Here is a 22,331-nt window from a genome sequence, read left to right on the forward strand (position 1 = left end):
ACAAATGGGAGGTGGCAAACTCCCAGGTGACCCAGCCTAAGTCTTGTGGCTAATGCCTCCAAGAGTTCCGAATCACTGCAGTCAAGTAACTTGGAAAACTATAAATTCACTGATTTCACTAGCTTAGATGAAACCATGCATTGTCTCTCAGCGAAAAAAACACAGATTATCTGTAGTGGCATGTTTTGTGACTGAACGACTGTTGTCCTCACTGATGTGTGCATTCTGCACACATAACTGAAATTATCACACATATTAAGGATGAGCGAGGGGAAGAAAAGAAAGAAAAATGCATCTTAGAAGTTACTTCTTTTTAATGCTTAAAAGTCTGAATGCACAAACAATAATCTACCATTATAGAAGTACTGGTGGTCAATACAATGCATTAGAACTATGTACAATGACACAGTTTAGTATCAAAATCTTTCTACAATGTAGAGTATTACGAAACTGTTAATGACATCAAACACTAAGCACTTAAGACACCATTTTTGCTACCACATTTGGAACTTCAATGAACAGTCCATTTTAACTTGCAGCATCAATCCATTTCTAGTATGAAATTAAGTAATTTTCTACTTATACAATAAGATTTATCTACACGGGTCTTTTGATTTTGATCCATAGCAGCAAAGGCACTGTACATCAGCAGATCCACAGACTTAAAGATTTTTTTTAAAGCATTCAAAAAAAGAAAAAAAAAAAAAAGAGTCACAGATCATAGTTTAACAGCAACAACAACAACATAAAAAGATAACACATTGTCTCTGGCACAATGGCTCAGTCTGCGTCCTTTTTAGGGACATCCAATCAAGACTTGGACTGAACTGCTGGCGAACAAAGCAAGTCCTTATCCCAGTGAGAATCCATTCCTTTTTGAATGTCGGAATGAGTACTCTCGTAAATCCTACCTTGGAGGTCATTGCTTTTGTAGTTTGTATATTGGTAGGCATCCATTCTTATTTCAGTGCAGTTTCCAAAGAACATATCAAATATTTTTCATAATCTCTTGTAATTGAAAAATTGCCCAAAGACACATATCCCCATTTTCAAGGAAACATTGCAAAAGTTTCCAGAAGTAACAAAGGTGATTCTCTGAGGCAACTTATTGTACTCTCTACAATATAACAAAGAGAGGTGTTTATATTAAAAAACCTAGCTTGACACCAAAATGCTTTATGTTTATCAACAGAAAAGCATTGAGAACAAATCTGTACACAAGATGCTATATTAACATTGCAAATATATAAATTAGCACATTTTTACTTAAATTTAATTTAGATGTGAACTGAATTTGCCATTCATCACAGGCATGTAGATCACTGGCTACAGTTTGCAATTTCCTAAGTTTCCAAGACTGTCTAAAATAGTTAAGATACAGCATCTTCCCACCAAATAATTATACTGTAATAACACTTAGAGGTCTCATCCAAGAACAGGACTAAAAAATATAACAAAGTTTATTTTTTTTAAATAGAAACTACAAGTCTATTTAGTGTAACTTTAACTGTCTCCTGAACATCCTTCTCCAAGATCCCCAATTTATCCACCTGCAAAAACACAAGTATACAATGCATTTTTCAAACTAAAGCCGGGCCAGACAGCTTTATTAAGTCAGTTCATTGTTAGAAAGCCTCCTTTAAACAAAATAAATACATTACAGCTATAATACATAATTAAAGAGTCAAGTTCACTGTTCAGTATGGTTATTCCATTTTCTTCCAAATAGATATCTGACAATTTGGTATCACAAGTTCTTAATGAACATTCACAAATCAATAGCAAGTTAAGAAGATAAAAATAAATTCCACAACTGCATTTGAGTTTTCAGTTTAGAAAGAAAAAAACAAAAGGAATATACAGCAAAGTGCTAGGAGAAGGAGTTCTGTCTGACAAATTCAGATTCGTCTCTAATAAATAACTTCATAGACTGTAGCTTTCTTGTCCCCAGAGCCAGTGACAATGTATTTATCATCCACAGAGATATCACAGCTAAGCACGGATGAGGATTCTTTGGACTACAAGAAAAGAAAAAAAAAAGAAGAAAAAGAAATTATGACTTTCTAATCCTTCAATCCTGAAGGGCTTGAAGATTATTTGGAAGAGCTTTATAGACCAGGAATACACCAAAAGCTCATTTAAGTATCAGTACTGTAGTGGCAACTTTTGTTACAAGACCAAGTCTCCAAATTTGTTCCACAAAAAGATCTATTACAAGATAAAACAGCTGTGGAAAGGGAAATGAATGTTATGGACCTAAAGATAATCTGTCAATCCAATAACCAGAAGTAGTCTTTTCTATATCCTTTACAATGAATGAGCATTTACTGATATTTTATGCATAGAAATTAGGAAAAGCCATCTTCTTTCCTCTTTTTTTTGTTGTAAACCATAAATTCACATGAAGAAGTAGTACAAAGCCCAACCCATCCACAGGTATAAAACAAGGAGCCTCCACAAAATAAACTATATCTCCTCTCACTACTTTCCCAAGACAAAAGACAAAAGCTTTGCTCAAAGGAATTCACATTATCAGGGAGGATGCAAATAAGAAAATACATGTATATGTATTGTCACATTTACTTTGCTGTTTCAGTGCAATATATATGTTCATGTTCTTTTCTGCAAGAGCGAAACACTTCCTAATGATGCTATTTTTTGGTGAAGATGACTCTGCTGCACCACAAAGGAAGTTTCCTTACCTACCCCTCATTAAGAACGCTGTATTGGGGTTTTTAACATCACTTTTAAGGGAGATGTGTTCTTGTTAGCATGATTAGGGCTGTCTGTGGGAGACATGACTTGGGTACTACATTACAGCAATATGTAGGTCAAAAAGAAGGATATGAAAACCAATTTTGTATTAAAGGGCTACTTTACTGTAAGAGCTGAATTTCTGAAATATTAGAAAGGACAAAAGCATATCTTTCTCTAATTACAGATAAATTCTTTAAGGAATATAGTAATTAGCTGCATTTCCATGAGAAAACTCCTTAAGCTACTGACAGACCCTGAGATGTGCAGCTCTACTGCATGGTAATGTATGTGGAAAATAGCTTTTAAGAGATTATTACCTGGAATATACTGGCTCCATAAGGTGTTCTCCAGGCATTAAGAAGATTATCTTTTCCAGTGCTTACAAACCATTTGCCTGCAACAAATTGTTTAAATGTTATTGCTGTATTTAGTTTTCAAGAAATACACCTTAAGAAACAGATTGATCATAAAAACAGACAATTCACACATATTCAAATAACAGTAACATTTTCATTTGGTTGCATTATGACATTCAATCACAAAATAAAGAATATGTACAAGCAGCAGCCATGCAGTTTTTTAAATAAATTTGATACTAAAATTTAATACCTAATTTTTAACTATACCCTACAGTTAAGTATCAACATTATATTTTCATTTAAAGATAATTTTAAATTAACTTATCAGGAAGGAAAACACTGATATATCAAGATTTGCTTACCACAGTGAGCAAATTTGAGTGACAACACACAGCTCTCATGAAGATGCAGCTGATACTTGTCTGGCTTAGTAACATGTAGCACCTCGACATTGCTGTTCTCCATTCCTACTGCCAACCACTCACCAGTTGGACAATAGCCCAGTGAGAAGATCTGTAATTAGCACAGCACATGCTTCAGTCAGTAAAGAAATGAGCTTGAGATCCTTGCTACACTGTTAACACTATGCAAAACCATATTTTTGGCCTACTACAGTTTTAAAAACATGATAATCCAATTGCTACAGTAATCAAGATAAATTAGTTCATGCAAAGACAGCTGTAAAACTATGCTATTAAATGCTATTAAAACTGCAATAGTGAAGTACTGAATCAAGTAAAAATTAATGTCCGAGCTTATCTGACAGCCTTTAAAAGTATTTTCATAAAATATTTTTGAACCCGAATCTATAGAAAGGGAAACAGATTGCACACAGGAACACTTTCATTTGGCACTTGTTTTATAAAAACATTCTCCATTACTCTCATGGGAGAAGTACTAATCTGTCACATAGTCATAATTCAGAAAGACATTTAGCTGCCCCATTTAATAAATCTAAAAAAACATAAACAAAAAAAAGGGTATGACACTAAGAGAAAAATTCCTTGGAGTTCTCTTACAGCCTACTTTTCTTTCAGAGAAAAAAACCCAACCCCTCCTCCCAAAAAAGTGCTTGTTTTAAAAACCCGCAATAAACTTTTCTTAACATGCCAATGCTTCTGAGATAGAACCTGTGATGTGAAATCATGTTGCTGTAGCTGTCTCCCTTCTCTGAGATCCCAGGATCTGACTGTATTGTCCAAACCTCCTGTCCATAGTTTGGTGCCATCATTAGAAATGTCAATACAGCTTGCTCCATCTGTGTGGCCCTGGAACTGCCTGAAAATATTGAGAGAAGATCAGCATATTCTTGCACTGGGAAGAGTCGGTTCTGAGCAAGTGTACAAAATACTTTTTCTTTCAGTCCCTAACATGCAGCCATTGAAGACAACAGTAATGTAGATTCCAACAGCAATCCCAAATTAATATAAACTCCGAAACAATCATGTAAATTTTTTTAACTGATGAAGCAATCAGGCCAGACAGCCAAGTGCTAATTTGATTTCAAAAGGCACATTTAAAGAGTCGGGTACTTCTGAAATCTTTGCTGCTGACTGTGTGATACCCACTATTCAACTTCAAATACTCATTCTCCCCAAAGGAATGTAGCATGATCAGGAAAATTACCTTAGTTTAGGAAGAATCTGCAGGTTACCAAAGTTCAAAAAACAAAAGAGCGGTCCGAAGGGGAATATCAGGAAGTAAAAGCCTGAGTTTACGTGCAACACTGGTATCTTACACGTAAAAACATACACACAGTGCAGTGCACAGAGAAGCTCTGTATGACCAGCTCCTAGCTTATTGTACATCAGTGCTGAGCAGCAGCGCACGCTCCCAAGAAGCTGAGTTTGCAATGCATTAATTTACACAGAATTTTACCCAAGACATTTTTGCTGGACCTCTGATTAAAGAGACTAGAGTGAGAGCAGTGCATTGCACAGAAACAAAGAAAACCATCTATTCAAAGAATCCACAGCAGTGTCAACATCAGCTGATATTAGGGAATTATAGTTATGGGCTGCTCAACAGGGCTCGAATTATGAAACTCTCAAAGCCTATAAAGAATTATATAGATTTTTGTCAAAGTATTACCATGGCTACTGCCAAACAATGAAATACTGGAAGCATCTATGCATGGAGAAAACAGCATATATATGCAAAAGTGCACATAAGGCTGTGTCTAATTAATTCTTCACAACCTGATGATCCAGTTCTGTCGACCTACCTTACTAAAGTCTGATTATGCAGATCCCACACTGCAATGTTCCCATCGCTGCAGCAAGAGAAGCAGACCTTGGAATCGGGGCTGATAGCTAGGGCATAGCAAGCTGGAGCAGAAGATGTCAGCTCTGCTTTGATGCGAGGAGTTGGAGCTGCCAGGTCCCAAATGGATAACGTGCTGGCTTCCCCACCAACAATCAGGGTGCGGCCATCAGGGAGCAATCTGCAGGAACGGATGTAGTTGTCTCTGTTCTGTGGAGACAGAAGCCATCAAGAGATTACTCATGAGGAAAGAAAACAGCATTAACATGAGAGCAGAAATCCATAAAAGTATTGTATTCCCTCCTGGTTTTAATGAGCCATTTCTACTTATGACAATGATAAAGTGTATTAATGCCAGAAAATTACATGACATTAGGGAAGTACTTCAACTTGATCTACAAAATTCAGTAGTGAGAGATATTTAATCTTAATTAGCATCAAAATGCAAAGACTGGACCCAGCCCAAAACAATTCAAGATAGCTGTATTTGACAGCTCCTATAGAAAGTTACGTTTTCATACTCTGTTTATTTCAACACATTAACCTCTCAGCAGGGGGGATTACCAAATTCCCTGCACACTTTCCCCCTTCCCACTCCAGTGAGACTTGCTGCCACTATCTAGGAGATGTCAGAGGAAAATATTTGGGCAATTTTCTTCATTTGTGTAGCAATTCATTGTAAGTCTATATGTGCTTCATAGTTCTCATTTTACTGCGTTTGTAACATGCAGCAGCAGCACCTCAACAAGAACTGGTAAATGACAAAAGAAAGCTGCTACCAATAGTTCATCTTGTTAGCACATTCAAATAATTTGTGAATAACATTCAGGGATATTTTTAATAATATTTTTAATAATATTTTTAATCTTTGTCACATTAAGATTGGGCAATCCACTCATACACATACACAGACACAAAATATGTCACACAATCTTCAAATATTCTCAGAGAATACAGCTTTAAGACAGCAATTTTAAGCATGATAGGATATCAAGCTTTAAGACTGCCAACATATGTCAAAGTTTATAAACAATATCTGCTGTGCTGTCTTCGATCTTTCCTCCTACCAATACAATTTTAAGATATTAAAAATGTTTTGAGTCATTGTGGGGCAAAAAGACCCACAAGTATGGAAGGAACATACCTCAACCTCAGTTCTAAAGGAACACCAAAATTACAAATTTAATACTAGCCTTTGATACCATGACAGCACTCAAATACCCACTATTTTTTGCACCTAAGCTGTAGCACTGCAATGGTAACACAACCTCCTATCTTCTTTCATTGCTGTATGCTACTGTTTACCTACCAGGCAGTCCAGCTGAGAGACAGGGCTCTTGTTGCCAGGGTGGCTGATGTCCCAGACTTTGACGCACCCCTTCCCACCCGTGTACACGTGTCTTGTGGGGTTGCTGATGGTAACTGCACACACAACTTCCCCGTGGTTCAGAGTGTTGATCTGACGGGCATGGCGAGGGATTCCTGGACCGATGAGGGCATCAGGAGGGAAAGGAACTGGCTGCATCTGACCATCTGCACTTACATGAAATGAGTATGCTCTAAGAGAAAAAAATTACAGGGAGTAATTTAAAGAGTTTTTCTTCAAGCCTGTTTAAGAAAATAGAATCAAAGATGTGTTTCCACTGCAGGCACTCAGATTGTGACCTCAGCTCAATTTTTTCGCAATCTTTCTCAAAGATATTTCACAAACTAATCTGAGTTTGAGAGGGACCTGCAAGGATCCTTGAGTCCTGCTCTTAACTGAATAGCCCATATGGGGATCAAAAACGTGACCTTGGTATTATTAGCACCATGTTCTAACGAACTGAGTTTATATCAGGTATTTTAATCATGCAAACAAGAAATATTTATCTATATCATGGCCCTCACAGCATAAATTTAGCTAATGACTCACCTTTTAATGTAAAAAATCAAGCGCCAACCAAATGATCTCTTACAACTCCTGAAATGATGATTTCTGGCATGAGTGAGGCTATGTGACACTACTCTTTATTTTGGGGCATAGGCATTCTTAAACTTGGGGAATGGGGATATCACTGCATGCACACAAGGGAAGGAAGGTTGGGTAAGAGCCCCCTGAAAGACAGAAGTAGTTGGCTGGCAGCTGCAGAACATGGCAGGTAGCTGCGTGCCAGGGGACATTTAGTTGCTCACTTTACTGACTCTAATGTGGCAGCTTCAGCTGGACTGCTGCCAATCTGCCCCAAATGTATGGTGGGTCCCTGGCCCTTTTAGCAAAATTGCTCAGCACTGTACCTAAGGGTGCAGTGAAACCTCCACCCACCCCAAAGAACTAACTCCTCAAGGCACAGTTGCTGACAGCTGACATGACAGACCAGCAAAAATGGTCTGGAATGGAATATTTTGTTGGGTTTTGTTGTTGGTGGTGGTGGTTAGTTGGTTTGGGGCAGGTTTTGTTGTTGTTGTTGGTTTTGGTTTGCCCTTTTCTTGTTGTTGTGGTTAGTTTTGGGTTTTTTGTTGTTGCTGGGGTTTTTTGTTTGTTTTGGTGGACTCAACACAGCTACTACAGATCTCAATTTCTCTTCCCAAAATTAGGACTGTCACTGAGAAAGAACCTGTTGTGTGACTGCCACTTATGCCATCCATAAATAACCAATCAACAGCTTTATCTCAAAATATTTTCTAGGGAGAACAGTTAGGTTGTGAAATTATCTTGTTCTGAGATGCTACCTGACACATTGCATCTATTACAAGGGCATAAACTTTGTAAGAGGGTTCACCTACACAGAATGCTTAATAGAAGGCTTTAATTTTCTTAGACCTAAAAATCATCATAGTACTGATGAAAAATTCATTGTCACAATAGTGGGATGAGAAGAGCTCACAAAAAAATCATTTTATGAGAATACTTTGTAAGCTCACTTCCTTAATTAATGCTTCAAAGTCCTGAAGGAAGACAGTATTCAGAATTCAACTACTGAATTTGGCATTTAAGATTCATAGTGCATTAACACTAGAACAATAATTGTCAGTGGGACAAAATGCAAAGGCATTTTCATCTTTCTGCCCTATTCCCAGTGCTTTATGCACTTTTCTCACTCTGCACTCTGTTTCTTGTTCTGGCAGGTCTGAGAGACAGATCATATCACTATTCTCTGGTTTTTGACATTAAATACCTTCAGGAAAACAGTAGGACAGATTTCTGTGGTTGTTAAAAGAAGAAAACTGCCTAAAGGAGTAGAATTAGGGTTTGATCATCACCACAGAAATCTAAAATATCTTCTGTATTATCTCCCTACTTCCTGTTTGTGCAGTAAGATACTGAAAAAAGCAGTTGATGGTCATCTGAAATCAAAACAAGTGGAACTTCATAATCCTCTTTTCTGATTTCTGTACAGTCAGACTCTGCAGAGCCATGCTGAGCACTGAGAGTATGATACCTTTATCAGCCAAAGTGTTTTTGTTAGCATCCTTATACTGAACACAGAGAGCATATTTAAAAATTACATAAATAAATCTTTGACCTTACATTATCCTCACTCTAGTCATTACTCCATACTAGCACATGTGATTGTTTTGTGGTCATCGAGTGCTTGCCTTTTTTTTCCCCTAAGAACTAACACCGTATGTTGCTTACTGAAGTACTGTAAATACCTTACAAACACCTGACACTATAAACACCTGGTGGGCACCTTTTCCTTCTTTTCCCATTAGATACCTTTCCTATTTATATATTGTACAATACTCAACATGTTGATGTATCTCCAAAGTGAAAAGAGAGTTATTAGGGGCCAGATCCCTGATATACTACATGCTGCCTACTCTATTTCAAGACACTCAAAGGTGCAGAGAATTTACACAACTTTCCCCCTAAGGGAAAAGGAGCAGTAAATGAGCAAGTAATAATCCTGAATGGAAGCTGTGAGAGGTGCCACACTTAAGATGAAGAAAAGTCAATACAATCACAACCACAGATTCTAAAATTTCAAGCCCTATGGTAGACAAATGATAGTTACATTTAAACGTTTAAACCAGACATCAACACAGCAACAACATTCAAAAACCTTGGAGATGTACCAGAATTGAACTGATCTGATTTCAGTTTACCTCATGTTTTATTGCCCTACATTCTAGCATAACTGAGATGTAAGCAGGGAAGTTCCTGCATCCCTGCAATTGCCATATCTCAGACCACAGCAAACAAACCCTAGCAGATCCAGACCCACTTCTTTTCAGGCCATTGACTCCACGGGGGATGAACTTAAATCCAGCAAACATTTGAACACTACGTTAAGACATTTCTAAGAGCCCACAGTATGTATCAGATTGAGATCCGTACCCCATAGAATTTTTAATGCAAACAGCTCATCTGCAAGATGCTGTACATAAATTTCCATATCTCCCTTCCACAGCCCCCAGCAGAGTAGAAAAATCAGCAGGAAAAAGTCAACTGAAGGTGGTTACCATTGTGTGATGCCAGAGAGATCTGGACCTGGCTTGATTTGTGTGACACATGTAACAAGAAGAGTTACAGGCCCTAGGCTCGATTGCTTATGTCACCATATTAACCATTAATCCTGTGTGTGCAAGCTCACTAGAAGGTACGTATGCATTTATTCACACGTGCAAGTGTGTAACTAACCCAACCACCCCTCCACAAACACATTCCTACACAAGAGAGCTAGAGAAAGAATGACACAAACATCCCTTGACCTTCACACTCTGCAGGATGAACTGGTCACACTGTTCCACAAGTGTCAGAAGGAAGTGGAATTAGATGACCCAGACATAAAATCTGGATCAATATGGCCTGTGAAGCTGCTTTAGTTTTTCTCCTCTATAGCTCCAGAGGAATGTGAGCAGAGAGTTCTTTGTCACTGTAGTTCTTCTTTTGAGGCTCATAACGTGCAAAGCCTGGTAGAGTAGGTCACTTTTTACAGTCTATTCCATAAAGGATAAATCTGAATATTATGATACAACAATTTTTCCAGTATTTTCCATCAAACAACACATGTCAGTGTTCCTTTCTCTGCACACTGCTTATGGCAGCTGCTAAGTTTGCAAGTAATCGCAAGGCTTCTGTGAACAAAACAGTAATTTTTTTTAAACCGAGAAGCAGAGTACAGTAGAGACAGATAGCTGAGATCCCATTCCAGTTCATATTTCCATAGACAATCAACCAGTCAGATTTGAAGTTGAGCTCCTTTTCCCATTTTTCTCCTTTACTCTATGTCATCCAGTCCCTATTGACTGCTATTAGTCTTCAAAACAAATTTATAAATGTAACTTTAAGAGTAAACAGTAATTCTCCTGCTCTTTTTGAATAGCTATATTTATTTCTATTTGCACAGCAGTTTTCAGTAGCTAAGGGGAACTCCAATCAGCAAGGGAACACAACTTCCAACAGATGATTGACTTTTAATGCTGAATGTTTGATACTCACGGTTTTCCTCCTGGGATGCCTGTGAGATTGGGAGGGATGCCTGGGACTCGCATGTGATGATGTGGATCAAAACCAACCTATAGTTTTCCCCAAGCAAAACAAAAAGGTGTATTAGAGTAAGAGTTTGGCAAAGGAAGACTGTTTAATTCATATTCTCCATAGCATACTCCCCAAACTACAAAGAGAATGAACTAGAGTTAAACCCACAGGTCTTATATTTAATATACACTGCTCTCAAAACTATACACACTAACAGCAAACACTTACCACTGGAGATCGCCCGTAAGCTGCTGCTGCTGCTGCTGCTGCAGCTGCTGCACTCATTTGAGGGGAAATATTGTGCAGACCGGCATAGGCAGCTCCAGGGCTGGTCAGCTCCCCGTTCATACCAGCATGTGGCACAATACCAAATGGAGTAGGATAAGGACATGGTACTGCCATAGGTGTTCTTAAACCTGAAGCTATAGAGGGGATAAAAAAAGAAAGAAGTCACAGAGGCATTCTAGACCTATCAGATGAAACATAGGTTTGGCAAACAGCAAAAAAACCCCAACACATAAAAACAAAAAACCCCAAACAAACAAAACAACAGCAGCAGCAACAACAACAAAACACATACACTCTATTACAATGCTGAGAAAACCAGCCCAGGACCCAATTTAAGTACCTGTAAGGTACTGATTTGACACTGCAGATTTAAAGGGAGCCTGGCAAGGGACAAATGGCCACTCTATCACATGACTGAAATATATGGACACTAACCTATTGGGTCCACACCTGGGGGTTTGCCAGGCACTGGCCTCAGTCCAGGAGTGGAGTTGCTGCCTGGAGTTGGGGCATCAGTCCGTGGAGTTGGGGTATTTGATTTAGACACAGGAGTGGTAGATTTCTCATTCTGGTCATCAAAAAGGAAAAAGGAAGACAGTTTGTGAGTTATTTTAGTCTTACAGCTAGTGGTTGGAAAGAGACAACAACAACCAGAATGTGTATGATTAATGATATTCAGCTTTTGGGCTTGAGTTTCAACAGTCCCTGCTAACGAAGAGAAGCTGCAAAAACACCAAAAAAGATGGAACGGTTTTGGTAATTAACTACAGACTTCACAGGTTTCTTCATCAGTAGTGTCCATATGATTAAGAATGAGGTAAATGAAAATCATTGCCACCTGACAACTGGCAGCATATATGAACTCTGTCAGTAGTCTCACTTTGCTCATGGATCTGCTCCCATTATGATTATGATTTTCTGTGAGAGGCCACTGCTGGACGGACAAGAAGTGTAGAAAAAAAATCCCCAAACTGTCCGACAACTTGTATCCAGGCATGGTGCTAGAATCACATGATGCAGACAACGATGAGTATAAAGTCAAGGATTGTGTAGTGCCACTCCAGTGACAAGCTTGTTCATCAGACAAACCACTGACTTCCAGGCCTGAACCTGTCGATCCACCCCCATTCCTGAGCACAACATTCACTTTAAGCTTTCTTTTTATTTATTTTACTTCTTTAAATAATCGCGTACCCTGTCCTCTGAAGAACTGAGAGGGGAATTACTGTGCAGCTCAGGTAGGTGATTAACTATGGTCACAAACATGAAAGGAAAGAACATCCCTTGCAGGGAGCTCCTTTCTGTTGCATTATGATTTGTGATGCAAGTCAAAGAAGGCTCTTGTAAATGACAGATTACTTTTTAGATAGAAAATAAGAATTATTGTAGTTGTATATGGCCTGGTAATTCAAACAAAGCTAACAACCAAATCACATCCAAGCAGGGAACTGAATTTGCTATAAACCACAGCACAGGAAAACAGCTCAAGAAGTCCCTGTGTACTTTTATTTATTCTCAGAATGACAGTTTTTCATATGGAGGAGGAGAAGAATATCTCTCAGAACAGCAAATCTATCATTTACCCACACCACCAATGAAAATCTCTACCTATCCCCAAAAAAAGACTGCGAACTTTCTCATTATTACTTTATTAAACTCCCTTGAAGGCATAAATTAAACTAATTTTAAGTTGATGCTTTATATTGCACTATATTACAGTGGAAATACAAATTGTGTCCAGAAAAAAATCCAGTAAGCATGCATTTCAGCATATGATCATGGGTCAGGAGCATTTTGAAGCACTTACAAGGCTAAGTTCTTTGGATTTGGAGGAAGGAGTACTGCTGGAGGATGCAATAGAAGCCGGACTAATTGGTGCATCTTTTTTCAGCAGTCGAGTCTTGTCCAAGCCATTTTCCCGTGGAGAGTGTGCTGGGCTCCCCCGGGGAGAAGAAGGATCCTAAACATCAGCAACATGGGTTAGCATAAAAATTTCATACTAGTCACTAGTGCTTGCCTTGAGCAGTCCTTGCTTTGAAATGACGATCTGTCATAGGAAGTGACATCTTCCTTCCATTCTCAACTGATTTAGCTTATACAACTGTACAATCGAGATGGATAATGAAGGAAGGACAACTTTTTTTTTAAAGAAAGTCCTAAAATTTTCTGCCATTAACCATGAAAAATCATGTAAAAAATTTATGAATATTGAAATACGCAAGTAAATCTCCTCTTTTTTTAGATGACAGACCGAAAAGGTTTGAAACACTTAGCCGACCTGATAAAGCTGACAAATGAACTCATGGCCAGAGTGAAAGAAAAGACTGTTAGAAGATACTGTTAGACGCTGCATCCTATCTTGTGCTGTGCTGGCCTCAAATATCTCAAGAGAACTTTCTGTTCATATGAGAAACAAAAAGCCCTTTGTAGAAATAAATGTTAGATCTGATTTGTTTTCTAAAGAAAGACGACGAGACTGCATTCCCTCATGCATTTCAAGTTTCTTTATGAAGGCAAATGCTGTAATCTTAGCCAGAAAACCAATACGCACCGAAACCACTGAAGACACCCCCATCACCATTACCATAAGGTAGAAAAAACACTCTTGTGTATACCTCATTGGAAACATCAACTACCAAGTTGTCATCGCTCTTTTCACCATCACTGTCCTGCAATGACAAATCATGATGTGTTAAAACCCATTTATTTAATATCCCAACATCTCTTAAGCACTAAGAAAAAATAGCAAGGCTGCTGAAAAATATGCAATGTACCATTCACTTTTACCAAGCTTTATGTCGTAATATAGTTAGAATATTTAGGCCACCTACAGGGCTTCTGCTTTGCAGGTTGCCACAGCTATAGTATTCCTCCCAGTTTTTACACTGGTGCAAAAGGACATGTGATGAAAATCTTCATCCAAAGTTGCACTGCACTATGAAGTGGAGCCAAACTAGAGTCCAGATCTAACAAGTTCCAGGCTAACTAAAGCTCAGAACTACTGTCACATGGCTTCCAGGTGCTCTGTATTTATATTGTTAAAAACATTATCATTCATACACACCAACCGTTTAATCCAACATAGACGTTGGAGGTAACCAGCAAAAACCCATTAAAAATTTGACCCAAAATTTTAAAATTAGTTATGCAGAAGAAATCAGAGTGAAATTACAGAGGAACACTTAAGTTCAACAATGCACAATGCAATGTACTCACATAACGAGCCGCTATTTCTTTTTCTTCTGTTTTCTGTTTTTTACTATCTGAAGAATAATCTGTAGAATTTCTGTGCTTTTCTGCTGTTCTGAAACTGGCAGAGGGCGATACAGAAGAGCTCTGCAGTCCAAAAAGAGAAGAAGGAAACATTATCAAGCACTTATTCAAAACAGTGGTTCATTTGTCACGACCCCTCAATACATCTGTCTTGGTTTTGCTGATAATATAATTTGGAGCTGTTCTTATAGATAGCACTTTGGGTTTTAATCACTGATAGCAACCCATCAACTGTCTTATATTAAAAATTGCACATTGCATTGAGAGAGACAGAAAAAGGAGATCAATTGATGATCACAGTGGCTACCTGCAGTGTCAGTGGGATGAATGTAGAGCTAATTTGGGTCATTTTATGAATTGGTCTTGTTTAGCTTTGTTTCCTCTACAAATATGTAGGGTTAAATCAGTAGTCCGAGTTGGGAGGGAAGAAGGGTGTACGTATGTGTGTGTTTGCCTGTGTACGTCAAAAAGAACAAAGAGGCTCAAGGCAAATCACACTTCAGCAAACATTTTAATGGAGATTTCTACCAAAGAAAGAAGTAAGCTTCTGAACAGTCTCGAAGCAGCTAAAAAGAGGGGAAAACAACTAAACTCATTTTATTTTGATGCCTTTTACAATTACAGGCTGTGCCTGCAGCACAGGGAAACAAAATGCAGTGGCTCAGCAATTCTCTTGCCATTCTACACTCTCACCTAGTAATGACTGTTAAAGAAGACACATACGGACAGGAGAGAAACAAAGATAACATGTACTTTATGCACTGTCATCCAACAATTCTACTGTATTCCTTTAAACAAGGCAGGAAACATTTATCAACTCCTACCATATTTCCAAATGTTGGTAGAGCCTGTATCTTGGTACACAAAAAAGGAAGCAATGAAAGATTCAAAGTTCCCTCTGGGACTGATTTTAACAGCAGCAGCAGCTTTTGGCCATAGTTCAAGAGAGCATTTAAGCATGCACTAAACTTTATCTCACACTGAAGTCAGTGGTTGAATGTACATAAGATGTGTTCAGGCTTTTTCCAGAATTTGAAATGACAGCAATGAAGATGAAAATAATTGTCAGTTGAAACCCTGCTGACTGTTTCCACCACTATCCTCCTTATATAATGGGGTGGGGAGGAATGACAACTAAAGAAGTCCTTACTGATGGATTTTAGATCCTCCCATTCATCTAGAAACACTGGTTTGGAGGTTCTTCCTCCATACATTACAGACAGCTGTTGATCTACATAAAACTGTATTACACAGTTTTGTTTTGGGGTTTTCGGCGCACATCTTCCTTGGTTTATTTTACAGTTATTAACACAAATGCAAACCAAGAAATCAGCATTTATGTTGAGCAACTTCTGTTCCATCTCTATGAAAAAAAAATTTCTTCTTTTCCTTATTACATCACAAGGTTCTGGTAAGGATTTAGAACACTTAACCACAGAAATTAAGCTGTCCTTATTGCTCAAGTTGCATTAGAGAATATTTCTCCCTACTGCAACACTCAATTTTTCTAAAATTTCCAATTTTTGTAAACAGCATCTCAGATTAAAGAGTGGTGGAATTTGCAAAATTCTTCCACATTTTTGACTGTCAATTGTTAATTATTCTTTAAGAACACTAAGTGGAAATAAAAATCTTAGAACAAAGCTAGTGTTGAACACAGCCTGTGCTTTTCCCATTTTCCTACCTCCCTGCCTCCCTCTCTCTCTCCCTGACAGTATAAAATAAGTTGAAGAGGATTTCCCATCCTGAGCAAATACATCTTAAAATACTGTTAGCTTTAAAGGGGATCATAATCAACTATTATAGTATATGATACAAACTAACAAAATTATTTTTTGCTTTGAAGTGACAACACACGTTAAGATATTTGGAGACAGCAGTGGCACTAGGTACAGAAGCCCTTAAAACGAAGGCTAAGAAGAAACATTAAATGAACTGATGACTTGAAAAATATATTTGTTTACTGTAACAATAAAGCATAGCCTTTTGCAAGATTTTAATAGCATGCTCCTATTACATTTATATTCATTTACAATTTGGGAGACAGTAGCTTGTAATGTGAATTCAATTCATTATTTTTCAACTTCACCCTAAGGAAAGCAATTTGCTTTAAAACAAAGAAAAATAATAACCAATAAACTACAAATCAGAGTGGTGTCTAAAGAATTTAACTACTGCACTTATTTAAACAGAAATACTTATTTTCATAGATTTGAAACCATACAGTTTCATTTTTCATAATCTAGTTAGCTATGTGCTATAGATCCCATTTCAATCTTTAATTTCGCTGCTTAATAAAGTAATAGATAAAAGTTCCCTACTAGAAAGATAAAGTAGCTAATTATCATTAGCACATAAAGGATGAGCACCACATTGGGCGTTGGGGCAATACATGCTGCTTAAGGTTTTTATTGCTTTAAAGATGGATCAGACCTGATACCAATACGAAAAAATTCTCCTGCAGCACGTCACCTGACATTAGCAGACAAATGGAGACAACTCACCTATTGGCAGCAGGCAGAATTTCATTTCCCAACCTTAAATAAGGTCAGTGTACTAGGACTAACATTATTTTGCCTCAAGAGTCAATTATGACAGAAAAAACCTAAACACTCCTAGTTTTAACTGTCACACCTGTTTCCTTGCATGAAGCCAGCCTATCAACACCCCTGCAGCACTACCTTCTTTTTCCTTCAACATGAAATGCACCTGCCACATGAAGATTAGTGACTTTATGAGATCTCTGGTAATGGTGTTGACAGATCTAAGTTTACCTCTTATGCTAAGGAATAAAGATACGTCGTATACATAACAAATGAGCTATCGTCTAGATCTTCCTATGGATGTAATGGCTACTTATTTTCATTGCGCAAGGGACAACGCTGTTACCTGTACTGTGTTCTCTCCGCTGTTTGTAACAGCTTTTCAGTCTATAAACAGTCTATAAGGATCTGTCCTCATTGATAAATACCGGGATGTAAAAATGTCCCCATGGTTTCCACTGACATCAGATTCCTGTACATAACCCTGTAGACACCTGCACCTTGGTTCCTGAGTGTGCAGGCCCACTTGTTCCAAGAGAGGCCCTTACATTTGCAGACTGTGAGAGAAAACTTCCATCAAAGCAAATTGTTCAGCTGACAGACTCTGCCCTGTTCCTTGATCAAAACATCAGTGCTCTCCTAACAGCTGCCTTTAAGAGGCTGGAATAGGATGGCTACTTAGAGAAATTAAGTGATTCAGTACTATAACTTGGCAGACTGTAACTTAATGGGTCAGAGCCTTTGTTTTAGTAACTATTAAAATTTATAGAGAAATAAAGTCTTTTCACAATGTTGTTTTCTTCAATAAAATGTGTTAATCTACTGGAAGACTAGCATTTTCCTACTAAATAATGCTGAGTTCACTCACATATAATAATTAGATCAGACATAGGAAAAATACTCTTTGGTGAAAGTAGGTTACATTTAGTTGTGTTTGAGCAAAACATACATTTTTTTTTCATATTCTACTTAGGTAGAACATTTTTATTCATGTTAAATACAACAAAAAATGCTGACAAAAAACAACTGAACATACATATTTATGGAAAGGCTGAGCACGTTGCTGTGTTCAAATAATTTGCTTAAGAAGTAGAACAGTGTGTTTCTAGTGCTGGACCCACAGTACTTTTTGCACTAGGCTGTAAAGCATGGCATGCTATGCTTCAGTCTTTGTTCTGGGCACTGCTGAGCGCAGTGTGAACTGAAACAATCTCCTATCACAAGGATCACTGTGTTTTCTCTCCAACACTGGCAGGGCACTGCTCCTGGTGGAGTACCAGTGCCATACAGGTGCAAATGAAATGAGTATCAAGAGAGCCATGCAAGCCTCTTATGCAGTCGTAAAATCCTCTCCAGTATGCTGTCTATCTGGGATAATTAATAGTTCAAATTGCTAGGGGGAAAAAAGCATTCCCTGTTTTAGCCCCAGGTTCCACTGGAAGTTAACTGCATCAACATAGATGGCTCACACTGTAACGTGGCAGAAATCAGTGTTGTCAAACTCCACAGCCATAAAACGGCTCTCAAATCCTGCAAGCCCCAACTCCCCAGATGAAGACCTGGCCTGAGCAGACTAAGTGATAATTAAATTAAATCAGTGTTAAAAATAATGACTAGAGATGACAAGATGAAAAGCCTTCCCACATGTTAAAGCTGGTAACTCTTTAAAGCGTTCACGAATATAACCATTCCCCAGTGTACCCTTACTACTATGCCAAAATGATGTATTTGGAGTGGAATAATTAAAACAATAATTCCCAACAAAGTGGAAATTACAAGATAATCGACCATACCAAAGTATTAAGCAAACTGCAGTAAAAGCCAAGGATGCTCAACGCTAAGGTCAATTACGGTATAATTATGTGAAGTACTTTACTGATGTTATAAAGTCTGTTGAAAGTATAAAAGAACTATAAAAATGGATACAATATGCATCACAGGGAAACGACCAGGTAGTAATGCTGTTTTGTTGGCTGATACCAGTGTTTGAGACGGAAGTACCAGCACAGAGCTTGGACTCAGGCACTGCACTTAGGTTTGGGCTTGGAGCACTAAGCTGTCTGAAATAGCATCTATATTTACACTGGAAGCACAAAGGAAAAAAAGAAACAGAGAAATTCAGGATGAGACTTCTGACACCCTAAGGTTAACATGAAGACTTCTCTGGTCAGCTACAAATGGCAAGAAGTGGGAGACATCTCATCACACAGGTGAAAAGACATGGCATAAGAAAAAGGGACAGTCCAGCACAGTCCACAGAGATCATGCACTCGTGGAGAAAACTGCAAACAAGAGCTACCACAGGCCTTCTACATAGCTCTGAGGCAACACCTATCTGCCCAAAAGAATGAATTCATCTACACATCCCTGTATGAACAGGCATATTACTTTGACTAAAACAAGGGATGGGGTGTGGACTGATCTACAGACACTATGGAATGCTTGCATATCAACTGTGGCTCCTCAGATCCCCCACACTTACGGCTACTATGCCTTTTTGTTGTTATCATTATTAATTTTTTTAATTATTATTATTATTGTTATTACTGCATCCCAGTATCCACTCTAGCCTCACGGATTTTGTGCTCTTTGCTTTAGATTTTCAACATGTCTTCTTTGCTATCCTTTCTTAGGCAAGTGGATTTTCTTTACCATACCTTTATCTTTAGGTATCCACAGTAGATAGTGATCAGGCTGACACAGGCAGTACAACTCAGACCACAAATCTTCTGAAATGATTCATCAAAGGAGAGGAGGTTGGTAGTCAAGTATTGATCCCATATATATCACTTGTCATGGTGGATTTTTTTAATATTTTCCCCTCCTCCTTTTCGAACTTGTTTCTCTACTTACCCAAACTGAAACCCAACTTCCACTCAGTCATATCATGATCAATTTATTTTTTCTTTTTTGTCTCATTCACTGCTTTTTCTCTGTATAGCTGCATTTTCAGAAATCAGACAAAGCCTCAGTTACTGTTAGTGAAAAATACTACTAACTAGCTAGGAAAGATAAGAGAACAAAGCTGGTTTTAATATCACATGACACAGTCTGAGCTAACTGGATTGAGTTTAGTAATCAAGCATGTGATAATTATTTTTAATACAAACTATGATTAAAATGGAAACTTTGAAGTTTTGTACAGCATTTTTACCCACTAATTAACTTCACTAATTGTAAAACTAATGAAGTTAATTAGAGGATAAGAGTGTCATAAAAAACATCAAAGTCTAGATGTGCAGTGCTGCTTGCAAGAGCAATGAGAAGGCTACAAAGTAGTCTGGAACAAAGAGAATGTGTAGGCTCCGCAGTCTTCAAAACCTACATGTTCTTAAAAGTTTTACGTGAACAGAAGTACAGATATGTATGTACATTATGTATATGGGTATGCGATTTCTATAAAAATATCCATGTAGCTGTTCAGACTTGTAATCTGCTTGCCCTGGTGGTAGTACTGGAGTATTTAATCTAAGATAATTAAAAGCATCAAAGTCTAGACGTAATGAAATGGGTGATAAAATAAACAATAAACTGCTATGGTTGTACACATTAATTCTGGTCATATTTCAACAGCCACTTATCAATTTGCTGGAAAAGTTGAGAGAGCCACACTGCAGCAGTTGAAGATACCAAGCAATTGTGAAGTATAATCATAGAATCATAGAATTAACTGGGTTGGAAGAGACCTCAGAGATCATCAAGTCTAACCCCTGATCCAACCCCACTGCGATTACTAGATCATGGCACTCAGTGCCACATCCAGCCTCATCTTAAAAACCTCCAGGGACGGTGAATCCACCACCTCTCTGGGCAGGCCATTCCAATGCCTGATCACTCTCTCTGGAAAAAACTTCTTTCTAATATCCAACCTAAACCTCCCCTGGCAGAGCTTAAGCCTGTGCCCTCTTGTCCTACTGCTGATTGCCTGGGAGAAGAGACCGACCCCCACCTGGCTACAACCTCCTTTCAGGGAGTTGTAGAGAGGGATGAGGTCACCCCTGAGCCTCCTCTTCTCCAGACTAAACAACCCCAGCTCCCTCAGCCTCTCCTCACAGCACTTGTGCTCAAGTCCCTTCACCAGCCTGGTTGCTCTTCTCTGGACCTGCTCCAGCACCTCGATATCCTTCCTGAACTGAGGGGCCCAGAACTGGACACAGCACAAAGGATGGAGAGAAGAACCAGTGCAGCTTAAGTACAAGCAGTGAAGAAGTAGAAGAACACAGTTGTGAGGAAAAAAGGAAAGCCAGGTTTAGGCTAAAGTATATCCTAGCAGAGGCATATGAAGACAGTGAAATTGAGTGTGGCAAGAGTAACAAGCGTTGGTAAGCAAGACGGCTTGAACAAAGGACATGGTTTCGGCAGGGAACAAAAGAAAAAGAAACAGATGGGCAAGAAAAAGAGTTAAACATTTCTGATAGGTTTACAGAAACTTCAAAGTTCACAGATTACATTTTCCATCAAGGCTGCTCTCCCACATCTGCCTACTCATAAGTATTGAATTTAATTGACGGTAACAAAACCCGGGCATTGTCAAACATCCTCCTCTAAAAACTACAGAGCAATTCACCCGATCCATTCTCTCCATTCATCACCCCGAGATTCTATCTCCTACCCTTTGAACAGACTCCAAAATAAGACCACATGCTTCAGCACTCAGCAGAGAAGATAATTTGGATGGAGTGAAAAAATTTGCAAGAAGGCATCAGAGGCACAAACTACAATTAGTATAGGAAATCTAGTGTGTGAGCCCCAGGGCATATGCAGGCTGCAGAGGAATACCATACCATCCCTAATGATCTCAGAAAAAGTAAGTGCTCCAATATCACAAGCCTGGAAATGCTACCAGAGAAAAACATGCTGCTGGCATTTTAGAAAGTAAGTGTGAAAATCAGGGACAAAACTGAATGTTGGTCATGACAGTGTACAAACCCTTAAATGCTACTTTAGTCAAAATCAGGCACACTGAATTGGAGGGGTCAAAGATCATGAAGTTACAGAGATTCAGAAGAATTCCAGGTCATCAGAAACCTGAAGAAACAAGCAGTGACAAGGAAATGTTAAACTACAGCTCTCCTCTCCTCAAATATTTATTTGGGGTTCTAATTACTGGTTTTTCATGCTATTTCCTTCAGCAGAGATCTGAAACAGTTTGAGCAGTTCTAGCAAAACAGAAACACAAACAGAGAATAGAGAGTACTAGCAGTTATCCAGCGAGAAAGAGCAGGGAAAGCCTGTAATCAGACAGTAGGAGAAAAAGTTCAACCAGCTGGAGCGTTCAGTGCAGCAATTTAATTGTGGGATCACCATCATGAAAGGGAGAGAGCAGGAAAACCACCAGTTTGCAATATGGGCTTTGATTCAGTGGTATGCCATGAGGCAAGGAAA

General features: G+C 38.4%; 1 protein-coding gene across 3 annotated transcripts in view; it reads right to left on the reverse strand.

Annotated features, from left to right (window-relative positions):
* Positions 1-290: 290 nt before the first annotated feature.
* The window catches only part of TLE4 (TLE family member 4, transcriptional corepressor), a 98,619-nt gene continuing 76,578 nt past the window's right edge, over positions 291-22,331 (reverse strand). For all 3 annotated transcript variants that reach the window (XM_027909798.1, XM_027909790.1, XM_027909784.1), the window contains 12 exons: positions 14,347-14,466; positions 13,746-13,799; positions 12,938-13,090; positions 11,566-11,698; positions 11,071-11,264; positions 10,804-10,880; positions 6,688-6,937; positions 5,341-5,588; positions 4,247-4,394; positions 3,479-3,629; positions 3,075-3,151; positions 291-2,018 (listed from right to left, as the gene is read on the reverse strand). In XM_027909798.1, coding sequence (XP_027765599.1) covers positions 1,911-2,018; positions 3,075-3,151; positions 3,479-3,629; positions 4,247-4,394; positions 5,341-5,588; positions 6,688-6,937; positions 10,804-10,880; positions 11,071-11,264; positions 11,566-11,698; positions 12,938-13,090; positions 13,746-13,799; positions 14,347-14,466 — 1,713 coding nt within the window. In that variant the 3' untranslated portion in view covers positions 291-1,910. The remainder of the gene's footprint in view (positions 2,019-3,074; positions 3,152-3,478; positions 3,630-4,246; positions 4,395-5,340; positions 5,589-6,687; positions 6,938-10,803; positions 10,881-11,070; positions 11,265-11,565; positions 11,699-12,937; positions 13,091-13,745; positions 13,800-14,346; positions 14,467-22,331) is intronic.

Source organism: Empidonax traillii, unplaced genomic scaffold, assembly GCF_003031625.1.
Source record: "Empidonax traillii isolate 1590-97213 ecotype Southwest subspecies unplaced genomic scaffold, ASM303162v1 scaffold28:size2823434, whole genome shotgun sequence".
Taxonomy (NCBI): Eukaryota; Metazoa; Chordata; class Aves; order Passeriformes; family Tyrannidae; genus Empidonax; species Empidonax traillii.